This window comes from Eimeria necatrix, genomic scaffold (assembly GCF_000499385.1).
Source record: "Eimeria necatrix Houghton genomic scaffold, Enh_scaff634, whole genome shotgun sequence".
NCBI lineage: Eukaryota > Apicomplexa > Conoidasida > Eucoccidiorida > Eimeriidae > Eimeria > Eimeria necatrix.
The window spans coordinates 1-19595 of NW_013654483.1; the positions used below are offsets into that span (position 1 = coordinate 1).

General features: G+C 48.2%; 1 protein-coding gene across 1 annotated transcript; it reads right to left on the minus strand.

The window, feature by feature from the left end:
* Window positions 1-14102: 14102 nt before the first annotated feature.
* Window positions 14103-15912, minus strand: ENH_00067810 (hypothetical protein, conserved; the record flags this gene model as incomplete). Its single annotated transcript, XM_013582410.1, has 2 exons — window positions 14103-14222; window positions 15574-15912. 2 exons carry the CDS (start codon window positions 15910-15912, stop codon window positions 14103-14105), a joined length of 459 nt encoding a protein of 152 aa, XP_013437864.1.
* Between the last annotated feature and the right edge of the window lie 3683 nt (window positions 15913-19595).

Consider the following 19595-nt stretch of genomic DNA (forward strand, 5'->3'; position numbering starts at 1 on the left):
CAAGTGGGTTGCAGTCTGAAAACTATTTCACCAGACTGCTCAGCTAGCTCCAGGCTCCAGCAACGCTCATTTCCATCCCACTCGACAACTGCACAACTCAAAGTCAAACGCGGCCAGCCGCGGTCACCAACTATGTTTCCTACAGCTATGACTACTTCAGTTCCCTGTGCTACTCACTCCCTGTGGCGACTATGTCGACATCAAAAAGCAACACCTCAACCATTCATATCCTCGAGACTTTACGCTTGAGAGCCATTATTCAAACGCTTCACAGCAATTCGCAGCAACACGAAACGTGAAAAGAAACCTCCACACGTGCAATATGCAAATATTACTGCCACGTTCCCCGTCATGCATGCAAGAGTGGTACGTTTGCTTTACGACCACGTGATCAGTGTTTGGTCTGAGCGCAAAGATGTCGAGGAAGGTTTGTTTTGTATGTGTACGTTCAATGGGGTGAGTTTGGACGTCCACCCAACGACAGCCGTGTGATAAAGTGGTCTGACGATCGCCTCGTCAAGATATTTACTCGCAGCGTCATCGTAGCTAGTAAAGGTAAGATGAGTCGTTGACGTGTTGAGGTTGAGTTTTGCCGCGGTCGGAGCCGGTCGCTTATTCAAGGATCTCGATACTAATGAAGTCAAGGAACACGATGAGTGAGAGACGCCGCTGATACAGCTGTAGTTTTTCGTTGTGGAGTTGGCAAGTATAGGAGTTCTGTAGTGCGAACCGTCGGTAATAAGTTTGCAAGGCGTCGTTAAGCGTCGTTGTACTTTGCACTTTCCTTTGGAGGTGTGCACGTTATACGTTTATGATGACGGTGCAAGGGGCAGTACGTAGAAAGAGTTGTGCGTTTGCGTTACGACCACGTGATCGGTGTTTAGTGTGAGCGCGAAGCTATTGAGGAAGGTTTGTTTCGTATGTGTACGTTTAATGGGGTCAGCGTGGACGTTCACCCAACGTCAGACTTTTGATATAGTGGTCCGACGAGTCGATCGAGGTCCGAGATCGTTGCGAGTAAAGATAGGGTGAGTCGTTAACGTGTTGAGTTTCAGTTTGCGCCGGTCGGCGCCAGTGGTTGATATAACGGATATAAGCATCTCGAGAAAGCTGAAGTCGACGAACACGATGAGTGAGGGACGCCGCGGATACAGCTCTAGTTTTTCGTTGTGGAGTTGGTAAGTATAGGAGCTCTGAAATGCGAACTCTCGGTAGTAAGTTTGCAAGGCGTCGTCAAGCGTCGTTGTATTTTGCACTTTCCTTTGGAGGTGTGCACTTTATACGTTTATGATGACGGTTCAAGGGGCAGTACGTAGAAAGAGTAGTGCGTTTGCGTTACGACCACGTGATCGGACAAATCAGACTCGCGCTTCGACAACTCCTTCCAAACAAAGCATACACATGCAAATTACCCCAGAGCGTGGACGTTCACCCAACGTCAGACTTTTGATAAAGTGGTCTGACGAGTCGATCGAGGTCCGAGGTCGTTGCGAGCAAAGATAGGGTGAGTCGTTGACGTGTTGAGTTTCAGTTTGCGCCGGTCGGCGCCAGTGGTTGATATAACGGATATAAGCATCTCGAGAAAGCTGAAGTCGACGAACTGCTACTCACTCCCTGCGGCGCCTATGTCGAGATCAAAAAGCAACACCTCAACCATTCATATCCTCGAGACTTTACGCTTGAGAGCCATTATTCAAACGTTCCGCAGCAGTTCGCAGCAACATGAAACGTGAAAGGAAACCTCCACACGTGGAATATGCAAATACTACTGCCAAGTTCCCCGTCATGCATCTTTCTCATCACGCAAACGCAATGCTGGTGCACTAGCCACAGCTCAGACTCGCGCTTCAACAGCGCCTTCCAAACAAAGCATACGCATGCAAGTTACCCCTGGTGGGTTGCTGTCTCAGCTAGCTCCAGGTTCCAGCAGCGCTCATTTCTATCCCACTCAGTAATTGCAGAACGCCCAGGTCGAAGGTCGCCAGCCTCTCGCAGCACCTAGATTCGTAGTGCTACGTCTACGTCAATTCCTTGTGGTACACTCACTCCCTGCTGCGTCTATGTCAGCAGTAAAAATCAGCACCTCGAGCATTCATATCCTGGAGACATTACGCTTGGCAGCCATTATCCACACGTTTCGCAGCAATTCGCAGCAACACGAAAGGCAAAAGGAAACCTCGACACGTGGACTATGCAAATAGTGCTGCCACGCCAGCCATTATAGATCTGTACCACCGTAAATTGTTCCCACAATGAAAACGCAGTGGTGGTGCATTAGTCACAGCTGAGCCTCATGTTTTGACGTCTTACCAACAAAGCATATACGTGCAGATTAGCCCACTTGGGCCTGGCAATGAGTTTTGTCTGCAAGCTGCTGGGATTGGTTGAGCCTCCAGGAACATTCATTTATGTGCTACTCGGCGACTGCGGAAGTCCAAGTAGATTGGCGCCAGCCTCCGTCACCACTCACATTCTAAGAGCTCTGTCGCTATTGTCGCAACTCAAATGTGAGAAAGTGAATTCCTCCAAACAAGGCTTTGCGCGTCTTCGCATTTTTTTAAGGAAGAGTCGTGAGTGAAGCTCATTCCCTGCGGCGTCTACTTGCAAATGAGACAGCAATACCAGGAGCAGTAATCTCTCAGGGGTCTCACGCGTGACAGCCATCAGTCAAGCGTTTTGCAGCAACATACTGAGGTAGACAGGAGCGTTCTCAAGTGGGCGGCAAATATGCTGAGACAAGGCTATCACGCAGGCGCAATGCTGGCGCATGAGCCACAGCTGAATGTCGCGTTTCATCACGACATTTTGACCCTTAACATTCCTCGGAATGCCATTCTTCGGAATGCCAAAAATTTCATATTCCTCACTGGATACGCCTGATGTAGGTGCGCTGGTACGGCCCATCGCCTCATATTTTTACGGTGCACAGCTGGCATGCGTAGTACGAAAAGTCATGTGAACGCGGCGCGCTCGCAATGCTTTACGCAGAAGCCCTTGGTCAGTGCGGGAGCTTCGAGTAGAACAACCGAACACAGAGATTGCAAATACTAATTCTGACTTTAGATGCACCAATTGAAGCAGCAGCAAAGCTGCATACGCTAGATCAACCTGGCATCGTATTTTGGCACAGCCTGTTGCTGCAGGGAACATTCACATGTTGGTCCAATCAGTTGCGGTTCCGTCCCATGCTATCGCCGTGCGCACACACAGTCATGGCCTAAAGCAATTGCCTAGAAAGTACCAAAATGTATGCGCTACTAAGAGAGGCTCAGGACTCAAATCATACCCGTGCTTCCAGTCCGACACAAGTTTCGTATGCCATGTAATCATGTAGAGCGGATGGTCTAGCTATGGAGTATTTGCGCGTAGCTCGCAATGGATTGTAGCCCCCAGTAGGCTACAGAAACTTCTCCGGGAAAGCTTTCTCTGAGCCGACAACAGTAAAAGGCAACTGCAAAACTGAAGGGCTTCAAGTATGTCGCACTCGTTGCAGCGCGATGGAGATTGTATCCCAGCACAACGCAAAGCTCGAAAAACACAAATGTGCGGCGACACAACCTAGCAGAAATATCTGTTTTTTTTTTCCAAAGCACAATTTGCAAATGCCCGGGCATTTGCAAAGCCCGGGCATATAAATAGTGCATACGAATGTTTCGAGAGGGCGTCTCAACATCACCGAGACATTAGTATAAAGGTGGCGTGCTTTTACACCAAAAGAAGTGACTGGCGACATGATGGAAGTAAATTACTGTTACAAATACAACAAGATATGCGTAGGGAAACATGAAGTACAGCACCAGCTACTGGAACAATCTGCTGTAGACGCAGAAGTGCACTGCCGTAGGAACACTGGTATTTAACACTGGGCTTACGCGTATAACGCAGACCCTCTGTGCTCTCGAAATCTCTGTTTCTCACTCTAACAATGCAAGGAAGCTCTTCCTAATACATGCAGTATTTGTATACTTCAAGCGCACATAACGCACCCACTGCTCCACAAATCGCGCCATACCCCGCAAACGAAACTCAGAGCTCGCCGCCAAGGGTAAGGGCATCTCTTGTACTGTAGAAATATCGATGTCCCCGCAAAACACTCATACCCCGTGAAGGAGTTCAAACAGCCTTGCAAAAGGATCAAATGCATTAATTAGCACCGACAGCTTAGGGTCTCAGACCACCTAGCAAAGCAACAGACAGCCACAAATGAGCACAGAGAAGCACGCCTAGAACATAAAAAATCTTGACAGAGGGCAGAGCACTCACCCCTCACATATCCAGAGATTCGCTCTTATATATACAGGCTGAAGTTCCAGAGCCATTATAAACAATATAAACATTATCCACACTCAGTAGCTTGGCCCTCTGCCAGTCCACGTCCTCACTCGTGCGTGCCCTGAAGTACTAGGTGCATAACGGCATGCTCTGCAAAGACATTTCAAACACCTCCATATTTTGTAAATTGTGTGCACAACTACCTGAATCTTCCAATCAGCATTTACTCACGGTTGTGCCAATTGCAAACAAATGAAGTGCCCCCACCGGGGAAAAATGAACACATAATCTTGCCTGACTCCAAGCAACAGGCGCATATCCGAGCCAGCAAAATGCAGAACGCCAGCTTAAGCTTTTTCGAGTATGTGGCAGTCCAATGCGTCCACACGGAAATAGAGTTAGACCTGCACTAAAGGCAAGCGACGAACGAGATTCCTCCGAGACAGAAATCCAGTTGGTGCACTGGCCTTAACGGAGACAAGTCGAACACCCACTATGTTTTGTCAAAGCTAACGTGAGCACGTCGTCTCATGCCAGCAACTGAGCAGTTTACACAGGGTTGCAACGCCTTCCTTTACAGACGAATATTACAACATCGAAGCCAGAGGTGCTGCAATGTCTGCCAAATGCAGTGCTGCAAGCTCACTTGCTGAAATGCATGCTTCATGTATTGTGCCGACAGAGTGCACTGTGAGAACGCCGCTACAAATTAGTACCCAAGATCGCCTTGAATTCCTACCATTCCTGGTACGGACAGTACCGGCAACACCACGCCAAACGGAATGCTAAGCAGTGACCCCTTCAGCATTCCCCCTGGGCGCAATGTTGTTGTCATGACGAAAAGAAAGAAGAAAAAGGTGCGTCACAGACTGCTTAGCTGACAAGCCATGAAAGCTGCTAATGCATCGTACACGTACGCCGAACAGCACAGAGCATCCGAAGTCAAAAGAAGCCAGCAAGCAGGGTGCCGGGTTGCTCTTGTTCTCATACCTGTTTACATGCTTCTTGCTGACGAGTATGCTTGAGGAACGCTACAGCGGCATCCACATACATCCTGAGTCCAGCAGAAAGCAGAGAGAGGATATATTCGCCTCAATATCACTCGCATATCCAAACAGTTAGACTCATACAAGAGCAAGTGTCTACACACCTCTTCTAGCTATACTGCAATCACACGGCTACAATGCATATTTTGCTCAGCAAGCTTGCGCGAGGCACTACATGGACGTATTAATCACAAAACAGCATATCCATCCCACCTGGCTCCGCCAGGTTGCGCTATCAGGTAGGGCAGCCGTTGCACTGCACTTTCCTTCAGACTCCCAGCAGCTCATCGACAGCTCCTGTGCACTTCTGGCTCATGCCTACATTGTGTATGCCAGCGATTTCTTTGGCAAGCAAAGAATCATCTGACACCGACATGACGTTGAAAATAGCTACATAGTGGCTGGAAATGATTGGTCTAATTCCATGCAGGCCGTCTTGCTGATTCCCGTAGTGTTAGACGAAGACCGCAGTCTTTGTGTGAGCCAACTCGAGTTGTCTCTGTTGCAAGGCAGATCGCAGACAGCTGACACAACATTCGCCTGAACTGTAAAGGAGCAACTTGGCAGCCTCTCCGCAAAGTCACGACGTACAATCTTTTCCAAAAAAATCCATCCAGTGGCAATCATCCCGTGCTGCACAAAACCTGCGCAGCAGGAACTGCTCATTAGGGAAGTTTACAACGTGCAACAAGGGACGCAGCTGGGGTGCAACAAATAAAGCAGCTGGGCAGCAAAATTCAAGTTCCTGACCACCACAGAGCAAAACGAACAGCTGCAACCGAGGACGGCATTTGTCAGAGCTCGAACTATTGCTCTTACCTGCAAAAACTCCGCCCGTGGCAAATTTAGCTGCCATGCAAATGCACACTGCAAATGCCCCACCCTAGCATTTTCAAGTTCTGACCTCCTGCCGAAGAAAGCCAAACTGTAGATGCCCCAACAAACGTCCGGAACCTGTGGCTTACGCTGCATGCAACGCTTTTCTAGCTACTGAATCTTGTAAGATGCAAGCTTTGGCTTAAAAGCCATACGCATTCCGTGGTAAACTACCTTCCCGCCAGTTAGCTATGCTTCTAACTTAACCGAAAGAGCGTGGTTGCACCGTACTCTCTGGGCAGGGGCATGCATAGTACGTCCAAGCGTAGCTAACATCACTCGACGGTTGGCCAACTTCATGAGCACTTAGACTACGCCTTCTAAACACTTCCTGCTTTGTGAGCGCTACCATTTTAAACAAAGAACATCTACGAACAAGCGTTGTTGATCCAAGTATTCTGATCCGCTGGCGCCCCATACGCGGGCTTGTGCAGAGGGCTTGCTCTCACTACCCGCTGGATGAATATGCAAGGGCACATAATCACTGAGCAAAAGCTAAACGTGGTGAAGTGCACACTACTTAAGAACAGCGAAGGTACATCTGCGCGCACTGTCAACTCCTGGTGATTGTTCCCAAACCTGGAAGTCATGAACTGTCAACCACCATCAGCCTTCAGAAAAAACGTAGCCTGCAGCTTATCAATGAGATGTGCGGCGTGTTGAGGCCAGCAATACTGGTGAAAATGGGATCTCATGTCTTAGTAACCGAGAAAACCACCTTTTCTGCAGAAAATGCGCACAAAATTTACAGGTGCGTTATAGCGCACACTCTAAATTTTAGTCAAATCCGCTGGGCTATTGTCTGAAGCATTTCATTGCGCAAATCTGCAGGCGACACAGCAAGCGTCTTTAGAATTCCCTAGTGTAAATACGACGTCTTCTCACTTAAGCTCTCCAAAAAAAGGCGTGCGAATCTGGCATTGTATCCGTGTTGCCGATATTGGAAAAATATTGTATGTCCTACGACGCCCATGACTTAATGGCCTTGAAGACCTCATGGGACGCTGAAACGCACAACTACCTCGCCCTGTATGCTGTACAGCAACATCACGGTGAGGCTTGCCACTGTGCTCACTGCTGCCAGCGCACTCTTCATTTGGAGATAATCCTCGTTCAGCTCACTCGCCTTGCTTCTGCCACGTGACCAACGCTTGCCAACTGTTACACCATGACAGGAGACAATCATGCTGCTACAGCCCAAGTATGAAACATTCATAAAACAAGCGCGCTTCCACGTAACAAAAACTAAGTAGAATGCTCTTAACAAAGTGAAGTCCTCGATAAGCCTCAAAAGTTCGGGCGAAATCGCCTCGTAGCTTGACACGATGCGGCGGATGACTAGGACATTGCTCAAGTACAGCACGTTTCGTCAGACCGCAAGTTAACCTCATGCCTGTAAGCTCCCTGGATACAACGAGTCAATCTTGCACAGCGCATTACCGAATTTCAGGACCGTTCATGTCAGGTTGTATGTGCCGCTGCTGAGAGCCACTTTAGGCTGAGCTTAGACTGAGCAACAACCCACCATCTGCACAATATGCGTAGCACGAAAATAAAGTACGTGCGCTGCTATATAAAACATAAAGGATTTAACAAGCTTCCTATAACGGTAAAAGACAAAGTGTGCTGTGCAGGGCCTCAGTGTCCTTCTCTGCAGGTACCAAGGAGACGCAAATATCCAGACACCCGCGAACCATCTTCAACACGAGACTGGTACTAGCCAACCGTCTGCAAAACAACAGTCACCTAGCAACAAGATGAGTTCGTGTCGCCAAAGCGTACGTCCAGATGCACACTTATATTCGACACCTGATGTGGGCCGACACAACTCGTCACTGCCTAAAATATTCTCTGCGCTTGGCTTCAACAGGGCAAACATAAATTTTCATATTTATAGACACTTCACGGATCCATGTAAACGCAGCGCACCCACTACACCAAAAGTCACCTCACCGTCATTTTACACTAGTGACGACTATAGGAACTCACCACGAAAGACACTACTTCACCTGCAGCAATGAAAGCATCTTTCATGAGATCACACGTCATGGAAAACTTTAAAAATGCAGCAAGTGTACTGCCACTGTCTACTTAACAGAGGAGCACAGCACTGCAAAGGCGTACAAAGTGGAGTGTGTAAACGCGTAAAACGAAAAACTTTAGACGGAGACTCCCCTGGTGTGCACGTGTTTACTTTTACACACGCACCGTGAAACTGCATTGCCTGCAATTACAGTAATACACGCAGCCTGGCCCTACGCTAGCTAAATTTTTCATATACGCGCCACCTGTCACGTGCTTCTGAAAGTAAGTGCATACTGACAACCTTTGTTTCGCTACAGTTCGAACGCTTCGATGCGTGAATGAATAAAATGCCAAAGCAGAAATTCCATGCATAAACATACAATAAAAAAGCGTGACTTTGCTTACTAGAAGAACAAACCGCTGTTGCGATGCCTCACTGGCTGCCGAAACATGCGTCGTGAACCTGGGAATTCGCAGCTCGTCTTAAGTCTATCTGAGCCGATACTTTGTTCGCTGTTCTTCAGACAACTTCATAACGGTGGGTGAAATGTAGCTAACTAAATCCCCTGACGCCGCAGCACTGTTTGCAGACCACTAGGACCCGGCTGTATTATCCGCTCTGCACTAAGACACGCCCATGATGCCGATCACACAGGCAACACGGGCTCACAATGCTAGGATCCTTCTGCGGAAAACCAGCGCGTCTGCTCATTTGAGCAACTGAACTGTCCCCAGCAGACCGAGAGAGTTGCCCAAAAAGGAAGGTACAACGAAAATCAGCCAGATATAGAAGCTCTTGAGAGCGCCGCGACGCAGGCTCACATGCTGAACATTGTCGTTCTGAAGAAGGCTTAAACTATGCATGCCTAATCAGCCAACTGCTTAATGTATCCCAACAGAAATAAACGCAGAGAAACCGATCGAAGACTGCATCCGTATGTACCTTTACAAACGAACATCGCAGGGACCGTGTCAGTAACATCACAGGCAATGAACTACAAAGCTGTGACCCCTTGAACAACTTGCATGCGTCCCGCGTTGGCGTCCAGATGAATATCGAAACACAAGACACCAATGTTACCGAAACTTAATAGCTATTAAGGCATGACTGCTGGTAGTGCATTGTACACCGCAAACGAGGGTGGGGTAAACGCATGTACGCCAACTTGACCCTCCACTTCAGGCGCTTAGTCTAGCTTACTCTCACATCTGTTTACGTGTGTCTTGCTGACGTGTATCCTTGAAAAGCGATCCGGTCGCATCCACTCACATCCTGAGTCCAGCAGAGAGCAGAGCCACGGATATTGACCCAGATACCACTGGCATATCCAAATGCTCAGACTAATACGGAAGCGGAAGCAAGTGCCAACAAGTTAAGGGCATTCAACAGCACTCGCAAATTTACTCCTTACCGCGATACTGCAGTATCAAGGCTACAGTGCAAGCGTTGCTCGCGCAGCGCACTCAAGACATTAGGACAGCATATTCCCCGCAGGGTCAGGTAGGTTAACTGTTGCAGTGAAATCTCTTTGCGCTCTCAGAAGTTCGTAACTCTCAAGTCATGCTTACGTAGCACGTTACAGTCATGATCGGACCATAATGTTTATCACCCGCAAACATCAAAGTGGCAATCGAGATAGCCTACACGATGATTGAACCAGGCATCCGCATGTGATTTGATTAGGTGTGTATACACATTGAGTCGCATTCATTCTGTGGGACACGAAACGAGACATGCGACAGGTCTATGGAATCTATTCAGAACGTGTATTGTCTCAATGCAAATGACCTAACCACACGGTGTCTCAGATTGCCTACAGTACAAGGTGACTTGTACAAAGCTGAAGCGACATTCACTCGCAGTGAAGAAGAATTTCATCAATCAACTGGTCTGTTCCGGCTTACAAACTACTTGATGAGCTTGCAGGATTAAAAGCGTACGATTAAATCTGGCGCTGACGGTGAATAACCATCATATCTGCGCAGGGGCGCGCAGATATGATATTTATCATATATATCGAAGAAGAGCCCTGCTTCATGCTAGTTGCACGACGCTGTGAACTAAAGGCTGATCGCGAAATTCACTAAAAATTTATTTCCCCTACATGGCAGCCCGCTCATCAAAAGCTGTATTGTTGCACAGCAGGTACTACACATGGGGAAAACTTATATGCAGTGCGTAGACGAAAGCATCCAGTCGTCAGAGCTGTCGGCACTTCAAGTTCCTCCACAATATGGAAAGCAAAAACATGCTGCACGTTCCTCTGTTTGATTAGGAAATCCTCTCGTCAACCTATAAAAGACCCTTCTCACCTGCAGAGACTCCGCCTGTTGCCTATGCAGCAGTTCATGCGTAAGCATTCTGTAATGTCTCGTCTTATTTCTGCTGGACAGGGCACCCAAAACGTCTCTGCATGCATAAGTGGTCCATAATACATCACTGCATCTCAAGTAAGCCTCAAACGTCCCTGCATCAACATCACTCGTGTAACTAAAGAGGCAAGGTCTTGTCATACTTTCTGAGTGCAGTCAAGAATCCTGCAGCAGTAGCGGCAGCTAACGAGCAGTTTTGGGGGAGAGCGCACCCTGAGCACCGTTTCAGGAAACAATGAAAGAGTGCAAATTTCTTGAAGGTCCCTGTGGGGCAGCTGATCACCCACGTGCAAGAAGAATTCAGGCAAAGCACTGTCACATCGGTGTCATAATGGAGCAGCTGAAGCTCACCGGCTGTATGCGTATTGCGCCACTTGAAACTCTAGTCAAAAATGACCAAACTGGCAAGATGAGAATGAGCAAGAAGCCCAAAAAAACAATATCAAACTCAGATGTAGAACGCATTCTTGTCTGGACAATAACCAGCAGCAACGGCGAGACTTAACGGAAAAGCGCGTGTTGCGTTGCTTGTGTCGTACAGCACATGCGTACGCTCTGTGAACACAAACAAGGCACTGAAGTTCTTTCTCTTTCGAAATCCTTTGGTGAGGAGAGTCCGTGCGGCAAGCGAGGTCTACCACAGTTTCAAAGACGTGTACGCAGTGCAAATGCGGTCTTCGGAGCTAGCACTGTCCCGCCCTACTCTCCAAAGCGCAAAAGGCACATTTGTGCCGATATTTACCTGCATCCAGACGTTTACGCGGGCACTTGACACAAGCTACCTTACGTGTCAGGTCGGTAGTATAAGGACCCAATGCTTTCAATCCAAAGTGTCTCTCTCACAATGTGTGGAATGTTTCAAAGACCGTCACCCAAAAAAAATTGCTGTTACCCCTCCCACAAAGCCATGATTTGCTTGGGCCCCTTCAGAACATGCTGCTCCGACTGGGGATTCATCAACTGAATCCCAAAACGCAACTTTGAAATGATAAATTACTCACCGTACAAACCAAAGGTTATAAACAGAATGGCACATTGAGCGCACTAAAAATCAAACTCGTAGAGGCCGACCCTCGCTCCAACACGCTAAGCCCATCTCCCTTTCTCAACCAAATAAAGATGAGACAGACGTTGCAGTGTTGGATGACACGAAATCATCATCATGCCGAGCTTTATATTCCAGTTAATCAAGGTCAAAATCATGCGACCTGAATAAGATTCCATTCACATTACTGACACTTTTCTCGTGTTTACCTACTCTCTGGCGTATCAGCACTAATTGACTAAACAGCTTTACAGAAAGTCGACAGTGAACATGCGGATAGAGCACAATCTTTCTTATCAGCGCTAGCACGTGTACTACAGATGAACAGAGCACCTACTGCTGCTGCTACTCATTGAAATTTGTTGACGACAGAGAACATCAACAGCAGGATTTCATATGCTAACCTGAGTTCCTGCATTTTGAATCTTGCCGCGTCACACGACTTGGCGCGACCTACGATTGTAGCGGAACTCGACAGATGCCACCCATTTTGAAACCAAGGAGTGAAACTTAACTAAAACATTTAATTATCCTGAAGGGAAGAATCCGCAGGCTCGCTTCTGTAGGGTGCGTAATTGCGGCTTAAATTCTACGTGGCACACGGCTCCTTACATACAGAGCCAGTTGATGCCAGCCAAGGCACAATGAACAGATTCATCAATACTACTAGCAATGCATGATTCTTACCATCAGCCGTTGGAACAACAAGTCAATACACAAATTGATAAGCAAGTACACTAGAAATATCCCCAGACTGACACATCACAAGTATTGGAGAATCAGGTGCACAACTTGTTTTCCACAATTGTGCGAACTGAAATTAAGCAGGCAGACTTCGCTAAGCTGACCAATTTGAAGAAAAACGGCGTTCCATTCACACGCACACAATTTACCCTATGCCTCTTTTTGAGAACCATGGTTGCAAAGGCACGAACTGGATGCCCGTCGGGTCCAAAGGGCAGCACACTTTTCTCGTATTGCCGTTCCCTCAGATGAATCAGCCCACGCCTAGTCAAAAGTTTTTGCAGGACACAAACGACGCACATTCTATTACAGCGCCAGTTCTCTGATGCATGTTCCACGTTTCTTCCGAAGACAATTGGCACGGCAACAGCAGCTTGAACTACTGTGCCATCGCAGCAATCACGATGCAATCCATCTGCCACTAAACTAAAGAGAAAATAGGTCACCGTGGCATCGCCATGAAGGCAAACAGTTGCATCCTCGGACAGACAGCAATCCCAATGCGGGCATCCTAAATACAAACGGGAAGGATGTCGCAGGCACGTCCCTTCCCTAGGATTTTCAAATCTCTCCAGCATTTCCCCGGTGCAACACGCTGAAGCCATCGATGCTCCCTGGCCAATAGTGTAGTCCTCACACAATGCGAGTTTCATCACCAAATACCGCTGATAAGCAACGCACTGGCTGTGGCGCACATGCGCCGCCAATTAACCTCTACTATGGAGCACACGCGTTTCAGCTTCAAGGGGTGTGCGCACTTTCATGCTATGTTCTTTCATGCAGGACAGCGCAAGTTCTTGCTCAGAGGACTTCACTGAATTAATGACTTTTGGGCAGTCTTTGCAGATGTTTCAACATAAAGACAGGCAAGCTGTTACACTCACAAGCTGAAATTCAGTTCACTTTACTCAAAGGTTTGCTGGCGCTTAAGCCACAGCAGCAGAAAGTATCTCTGGGTTTTCCAATGTTTAGCTTAAGACATTACAATCGTAAAACCCACTGTTAAGCCCCACTGTCCGTCTCCATCTTCCAACAAAAGCCTATCCTTGCAAGCACAAAGACCTGAATCTCAACACATGAAAGACTATATATTTAACGTAGGTGTCGGGCTTTCTGGTTGCTCAGCTGTACGCCGAGCATATGGGTGGACTTGAGCATTTGAACACGGAAAGTTTGTACCGCTTGCTTGGCAACGGAGAATTAGTATCTAAAGACATTTGTGAAGCCCTTTAGACACAGAAACCCTCTATATGTTTCGCTAACTTATACTGGTGCAAACCAAACCAGGAAAGAGTGAATATGTATGCTTTGCAAGTTACTCCGGGACAGTCACAAATCCACGCGTACATGTGCAGACTACGCAAAGTAGTGCAATCTGAAACGTCGGCAAACGCGTCAACGTCATGTTCCGCAATGATAGCTGTCGAAGGCGGCAAAAGAATGCCGACTGCCCTTAGCACGAAAAATTTTGCTTGGTGAAGACAGAACGCATTAGTTTTACAAAGGCACCTACCAGTATCGGCGCATTCGGATACTTAGGTGCTCCATGTCGAGAAACAACTGACTTTCTGATATGTTCAGCAGTGTGTGTGTGCTTTTTGGGTTGCGGGAGCCACGTTGTTTCAGCTACACAACAACACTCATCAGCCGCTGGCAAGCGCACCAGTTCTTGCCCTGCCATGCCCTGCCGTGAACTCTGCTCAGCTCAGCAGCAGCCACTGCTAGTGGGCACTTATCTGCCTTCGCAGATGGGCCTCAGCTTGAAACCTGTCACTGAAGGAGTTGCTTCTGTCTTCAATTACCAAAACGTGCTGCACCACTCTCAAGAAGCCGCTCACGTTCTGCATGTGGCGCCAGCAGCATGGTCGTTGTGATGGACACGGTCGCTACAACAGCGCCAGTGACACGTTCACTCACTCTTGCTTGCCCGTTACACCAAGAAATGTGGAATATGCCGACGTCACGCGTCAACAACGTACTTGTGCGTAATCACCCGGAAATACCAGGCATACACAGTGGTGGTCAATCGACTTCCAAAGCAGTGCGAAGAAAACGGACACGTGGAATAAAAAATTTGCAACGGGAAAAGGTAGATGAGGGCACAAAAAGAGTGTACCCGGGCGTAAATATAAGCGACCAAATCACTTGCAAATCGCAGCTTCGGAGGGCATCGACAACAGTCAAATGAGGCAGAGGCAACCTAAACGGCGAAGACAGCTTCTTCTTGCATGATAGTGTCGTCTCTGCAAGCTCACATACAACCGAGGACCAAACGCTCGCAAACGCAGCATCTTACGGTGGTGTAATGGGCTTGTACTGTCACATGCCTGGAGAGGCTAGTGATGTGTTTTGCCACTGGCCATCTTCCAAACATTTGTTACGGCCGATGTAGCACTGATCTACGTTGCATTGCTGTGAGCAACTTGCAAACGACTAAATCCGAAACTGCGAAGAAACTGCGCTGCGGGATGAAGGGGTTCGTCTCACTACAGACGTAAAACCAAAAGTCCCACACGAATATCGATGGCAATTTTGATGCATTGCTTCACGCTCCTTATGTGTCGCATCGCAGTGCGAGTTCCCCAGCAGCCCTTTACATAACTACTCTCAAGAAAACACTACACAAGGACTCATCCTTTTCTCCCCAAAGCATGTGGCTCCTCACGCAGACCCATGTATTTGCCACTACGGCCCAGGTATGGAACACATAAGCCGAGTTAATGCCACACAGCGCATCCTACATCAAGGAAGGAGCAATATAGTGGCATCTCTTAATGATCGCTGCTACTCAAAAGAGCAAAACACGCCTGTGTGCATTTTAGTACATCCTCAACGGCTAAGATGTAGGGAACCATTCCAAACCCACGCTTGAAAAGCTACACGAGAACTGCCACACCAATTCAGACGCCCCTGGCAAAGGCAGCCACGGCAAGGAGAAATAATCATATCCAAGTAATTTAGAAGCATCAAGCAGTAAAAGGTACGCAATACAGGTGCACGAGAGGTGCTACTCGGCTGATTCGCGGTAGATGAATGTTGTCGTTCCGTGAATTCTGCTCGTTCCTTCATTGAGAAAGAAACCGCGGGAGATTGAAGATGCCTGGACTATGCTGGTAGGGGGAGAGAGTACTATGCAGATTCGCTGGGCACATAGCTATCCCGTTTCAATACCATGCAAAGAAATCGGCCTACTTGGCACTTTCCTTCATCCCCCCTCTTGACTGCAAGTCTTCTTTCCATGTTTCCGTAGTCTTTGCTGAAGTTCAATCTGACAACACTGTTGAAGCAGCGAAGAATTATATATGCAACTGAGAGCGTGGCGGCGAGCAGCGACACCATCGCAATGAGCCCCGGAGTGCGCCCCTTCATGGCTTCTCTGCGTGCTGCCCTTTCAATCTGCATTCCAACAACCTCTTGCTGAGCCTCCCCTTCAGAAAAAGAAAGCGGAGCATCGTATGCTGGGGCCATCATGTCTGCTGCCACAACTCGGGCGGCGAGCCACGCGGAGAGCAGCAATATTGAAGAACACATTGTCGAGAGAGAAAAAGAATAAAACTGACCCGAACAAAGAGGAACTAATTGCATTTATGCCCAATAACACTTGTCCACGGGGGCCCCGCACGATAGAAAATAGACGGACGAAGAAACCGTGAAGCACGGAGTTGTGGGAGGGAATCAAAGAAAAGGAATTGACCTTGCGTGCAACTTTTAAGGGCTTCGCAAATTCGTGAGCCTCAACACCTATTCAGTTTTGTTGTGGAAGCCGTTCGCGTATGGACCAGTGGAAGAACCGTCGCAGTTACTCTTGTGCAATAGAGCTGAGGGGGCTCTGTGTCTGCACGTTTTGCCTCACCTATAAAGCTGAAAAATATACTTTTCGTATTCTTGATGAGAAGTCGTTGGGTTTATGTTGGTTGACGCTGCCAAACTCACTAAACGCTCGCACGATCGCAGCCATTGTGTGAGGGGCGGCTGGAGCCGCCGGGACCCGTTATCCGCTAAAATTGCATTGTTATTCTAGTCTGTATGATTCCCTCGTAATTGCATTTCTTTTCTGCCTGTATTTGGGATTGCCCTTTTCCTGCGAAGAGCGAAAAGGAGCTTTCGCCGCGTACAGCTGTTCACCTACTAGTGCTTCCCCTGGGGGCACTGGTTTTCAGCCCTTCCGCTCGATTATATTATTTCGCCGTTTGTCTTTATACTGAAGCACTAAGATCTGGCCGGTCATAACGGGCTCCACGAGCAAAACAAGAGGAAACGGCTCACAATTATCTTGGTGCACCTGTTTATCTGGGTTCCTTGGTGCTCAAGTTCATCTCCTTGCGCATCTAAACTAGTACAGAGCATTACAAAAGGCACGCGCAGCTACACTTTCATAGTTCTGAGCTCCCTAGCTTATCAATGGGGCTGCTGCTGTAATCACTTCGCCTACATTATGGTAGGTCACTCTCACAGCAATTGAGTCCAACTTGCTCTAGCAGGAAACACATCGGTTTGTGAGCATGCAAAAATGCAGGCCGGCCTACCAACCCAAGTAACATGAAAAAATTCTGAATATTCGGATAAGCGGCCAGGCCTGCTGAAATGGGAGAATCCCCCATCGTGACATTGCAAAATCCCACAATGCCTGCAGAGCGCTCCATTCCCTTTTTTCAAAAGCGAAATCAAATATGTTAACTTAGTCTTTCCGTACAAATAAGTATAATAATCAAGCGCGATCATCTCCCGAGGAAGGTGGCACCAAGTGGCAATTAAACCACAGCTCTTGCGAAACTAGACTGCTGTTCTTGTGGTGACCTAGCGTATAATGTACCAGTAGACAGAAAAGCCAATTTACCTGTTGCTGAGGCTCTAGGCTATTTCCCTCAGTCCTAGTGAGCACTGGCATTGGCCCGCGAGCTTTAGGGTGGAGCCCATTGCGCACTCGGGCGCAGGGGCCCCCTTGCCTCAGCCTGTTGTTTAGAGTGAGCCCTGGGGGGCCCCCCAGCCTCATCAGTTGCTACATTTCGGAAATCATCAGTTGCTGCATTTCAGAACATCCACAAAACCTGTCGCTCTGGGCCTCTGCAGCTAGGCGAGCTCTGCCCTCAAGGGAGGAGCCTTAAAAGCCTGAAATGCGCAACCTCAGCCCCGCTTTTCATGCATTTGGAACTACTTCACACGCTCAGGATTAAGGGGAGGAAGGCAGAAAGAGAGTCAGGGCTCTCCGCTGCAACAGCAGCAAAGCTACTCCTGCTTCAGCAGCAGCAACGGCGACAAAAGCCGCAACCGCTGCTGCCGCTGCTGCTGCTGCTGCTGCTGCCTCTACTGCTAACAACAACTGGTTTGCTTGTCGCTGCAGCTATATTCTTTCAGTAGCAAAACCTACAGAAGAGGCGGCGAGGGCCCCTCAGCTGAGCGTGCGCGTCACCGTGCAGGCTCTTCGCCGGCCGCTCGGTAATGCGTTTTGAATATTTGCGCGAAAGGGAAGCGAGCTTCCTATTTGTCTTAGCAGGTCTTTCAAGTAGAGCTGAGGGTGCACTATCTAAAAATATAAGTTATTTTAGAAGTACATCTGCAGATTCCTTTTCTGAATAGATATCACAAGTGTTTGAAGACATCCCGAGGCAAAACAGGATGAAGCTGCCAAGATGTGGCGCGCCTGCGTTTACTGCATTTGATGAACTTCTCTTCTAGACAACAGTGGGGGAAAATGACTTTTCGCCACAGCCTTTCTTGCCTCTCCGCAGACAACTTCCCTGCGCTGCATTGTGGAGGCCGCATGCAGTTAGTTGGCTGTAAGATAACAAGAGCGAAAAGGGAAGTTCGCAGCTGCAGCTCGCGGCATTTGGCGAAACGAATGCGATTTTCTTCCGCATTTTCTCTAAAAGCAGCCTGAGGAGAAGTCCTGTCAGAGAGTCTTCTGCCTTTCTGGAAAGATTCGGAAGCAACTGGCAGCAAGAGTCGTTTGCTGCAAAGACAGCTGCAGGCAGAGGAGTTGCAGCAACTGCGGCGAGAGCCTCGCACGCCTCCTGCCTCTTCAGCCTTCGCGGGAAAAGGCAGAGTGACGCGTTTCATAATTATCTTTGAAGAGTTAAAAGGCTTTTGCAGCGGCGCAGCGCCAAGTTAAAGCTTCCCTATTTGCAAATTGAAAACAGATTTAACTGCTTCTTGCCTTTGTTTAGTGTTAAATAGTCCTCTTAAACTGCAGTTTCCGAAGGCAGCTGCACTGGGAGAGGAGGCGCCGCCAGCAGTGAGACGCTTTGGCCGCCGTCTTCTGCCCAGCCACAGAAGAATCAAAGCGGCAAATTTGCCTTTCAAAATATTTTATTCAAGTTCCGCTCCTTAGCAGCTTTTTTCTCATTTTCAGGCCTGTCTTTTAACACTGCGCCGCGCCTTATTGGAGGCGTAGGCTCTGCACTGTAACCGACGCATAAACTTGAAGGAATGTCAGTAGAACTCCCCCGCTTTGTCTTTGGTATATTCCCCTAAATCATTTGTAGGAGAAAACCCCTTTCTTTGCAAACAAGGCACAGCCTAGGAGCCGTAGACATGCGCCTCGCCGTAGAGCTGCGAAGCCAAAGTGCAGGCAACATTTCAAGTATGAAGGCATTATATGGAGCCCATTTATAGTGCTTTTGAGAAGAAGAATGCTTATGGTGAGTGGCACTTTAAAGGCTGACAGCCATTTGCAAAGAAACGACTTCGAGCACATGAGGATATCGAGCAAAGAACAGCAGCGAACTGTTGTCTTTGGCTCGGCATTTGACTGGAGTTTCCACATTTCATTTTTCTCTGTCGCTAGCCGCCTTCACTTGGTGTTCTTGTGCAGTTCATTCCCTCACACCTCCAATGCTTGGTGTGCATGCGGCGTGCTTTGGCTAACTTGGAATGTCTAGAGGCATATAGTAAGCCTGAATCCGTTTCCAGACTCTGAATTGCTGCGTTTAGGGAGTTTCTGTCCTTTTGTCCATTTGGATCGATGGTCAATCTGTTTAGCTTCTTGCAGCTGTTGCATGTGGACTGCGGCGTCTGCTGCGCGCCCTGCGATGCAGCGAGAAAGCTAAGTGACAATTATATTAACACGTTTTAATTCATTTATTTAATCTTCCGAGGGTGCGAAACTGGGAAATTTGAGTTGCGTGGGCGTAACCGCCCCACCGTGGCTATTCAGTTAACAGCCGTTGGTGATCTGCAGACCTGGCGCGCTCGTTTAAAGTATTTTTTGGCTTTCT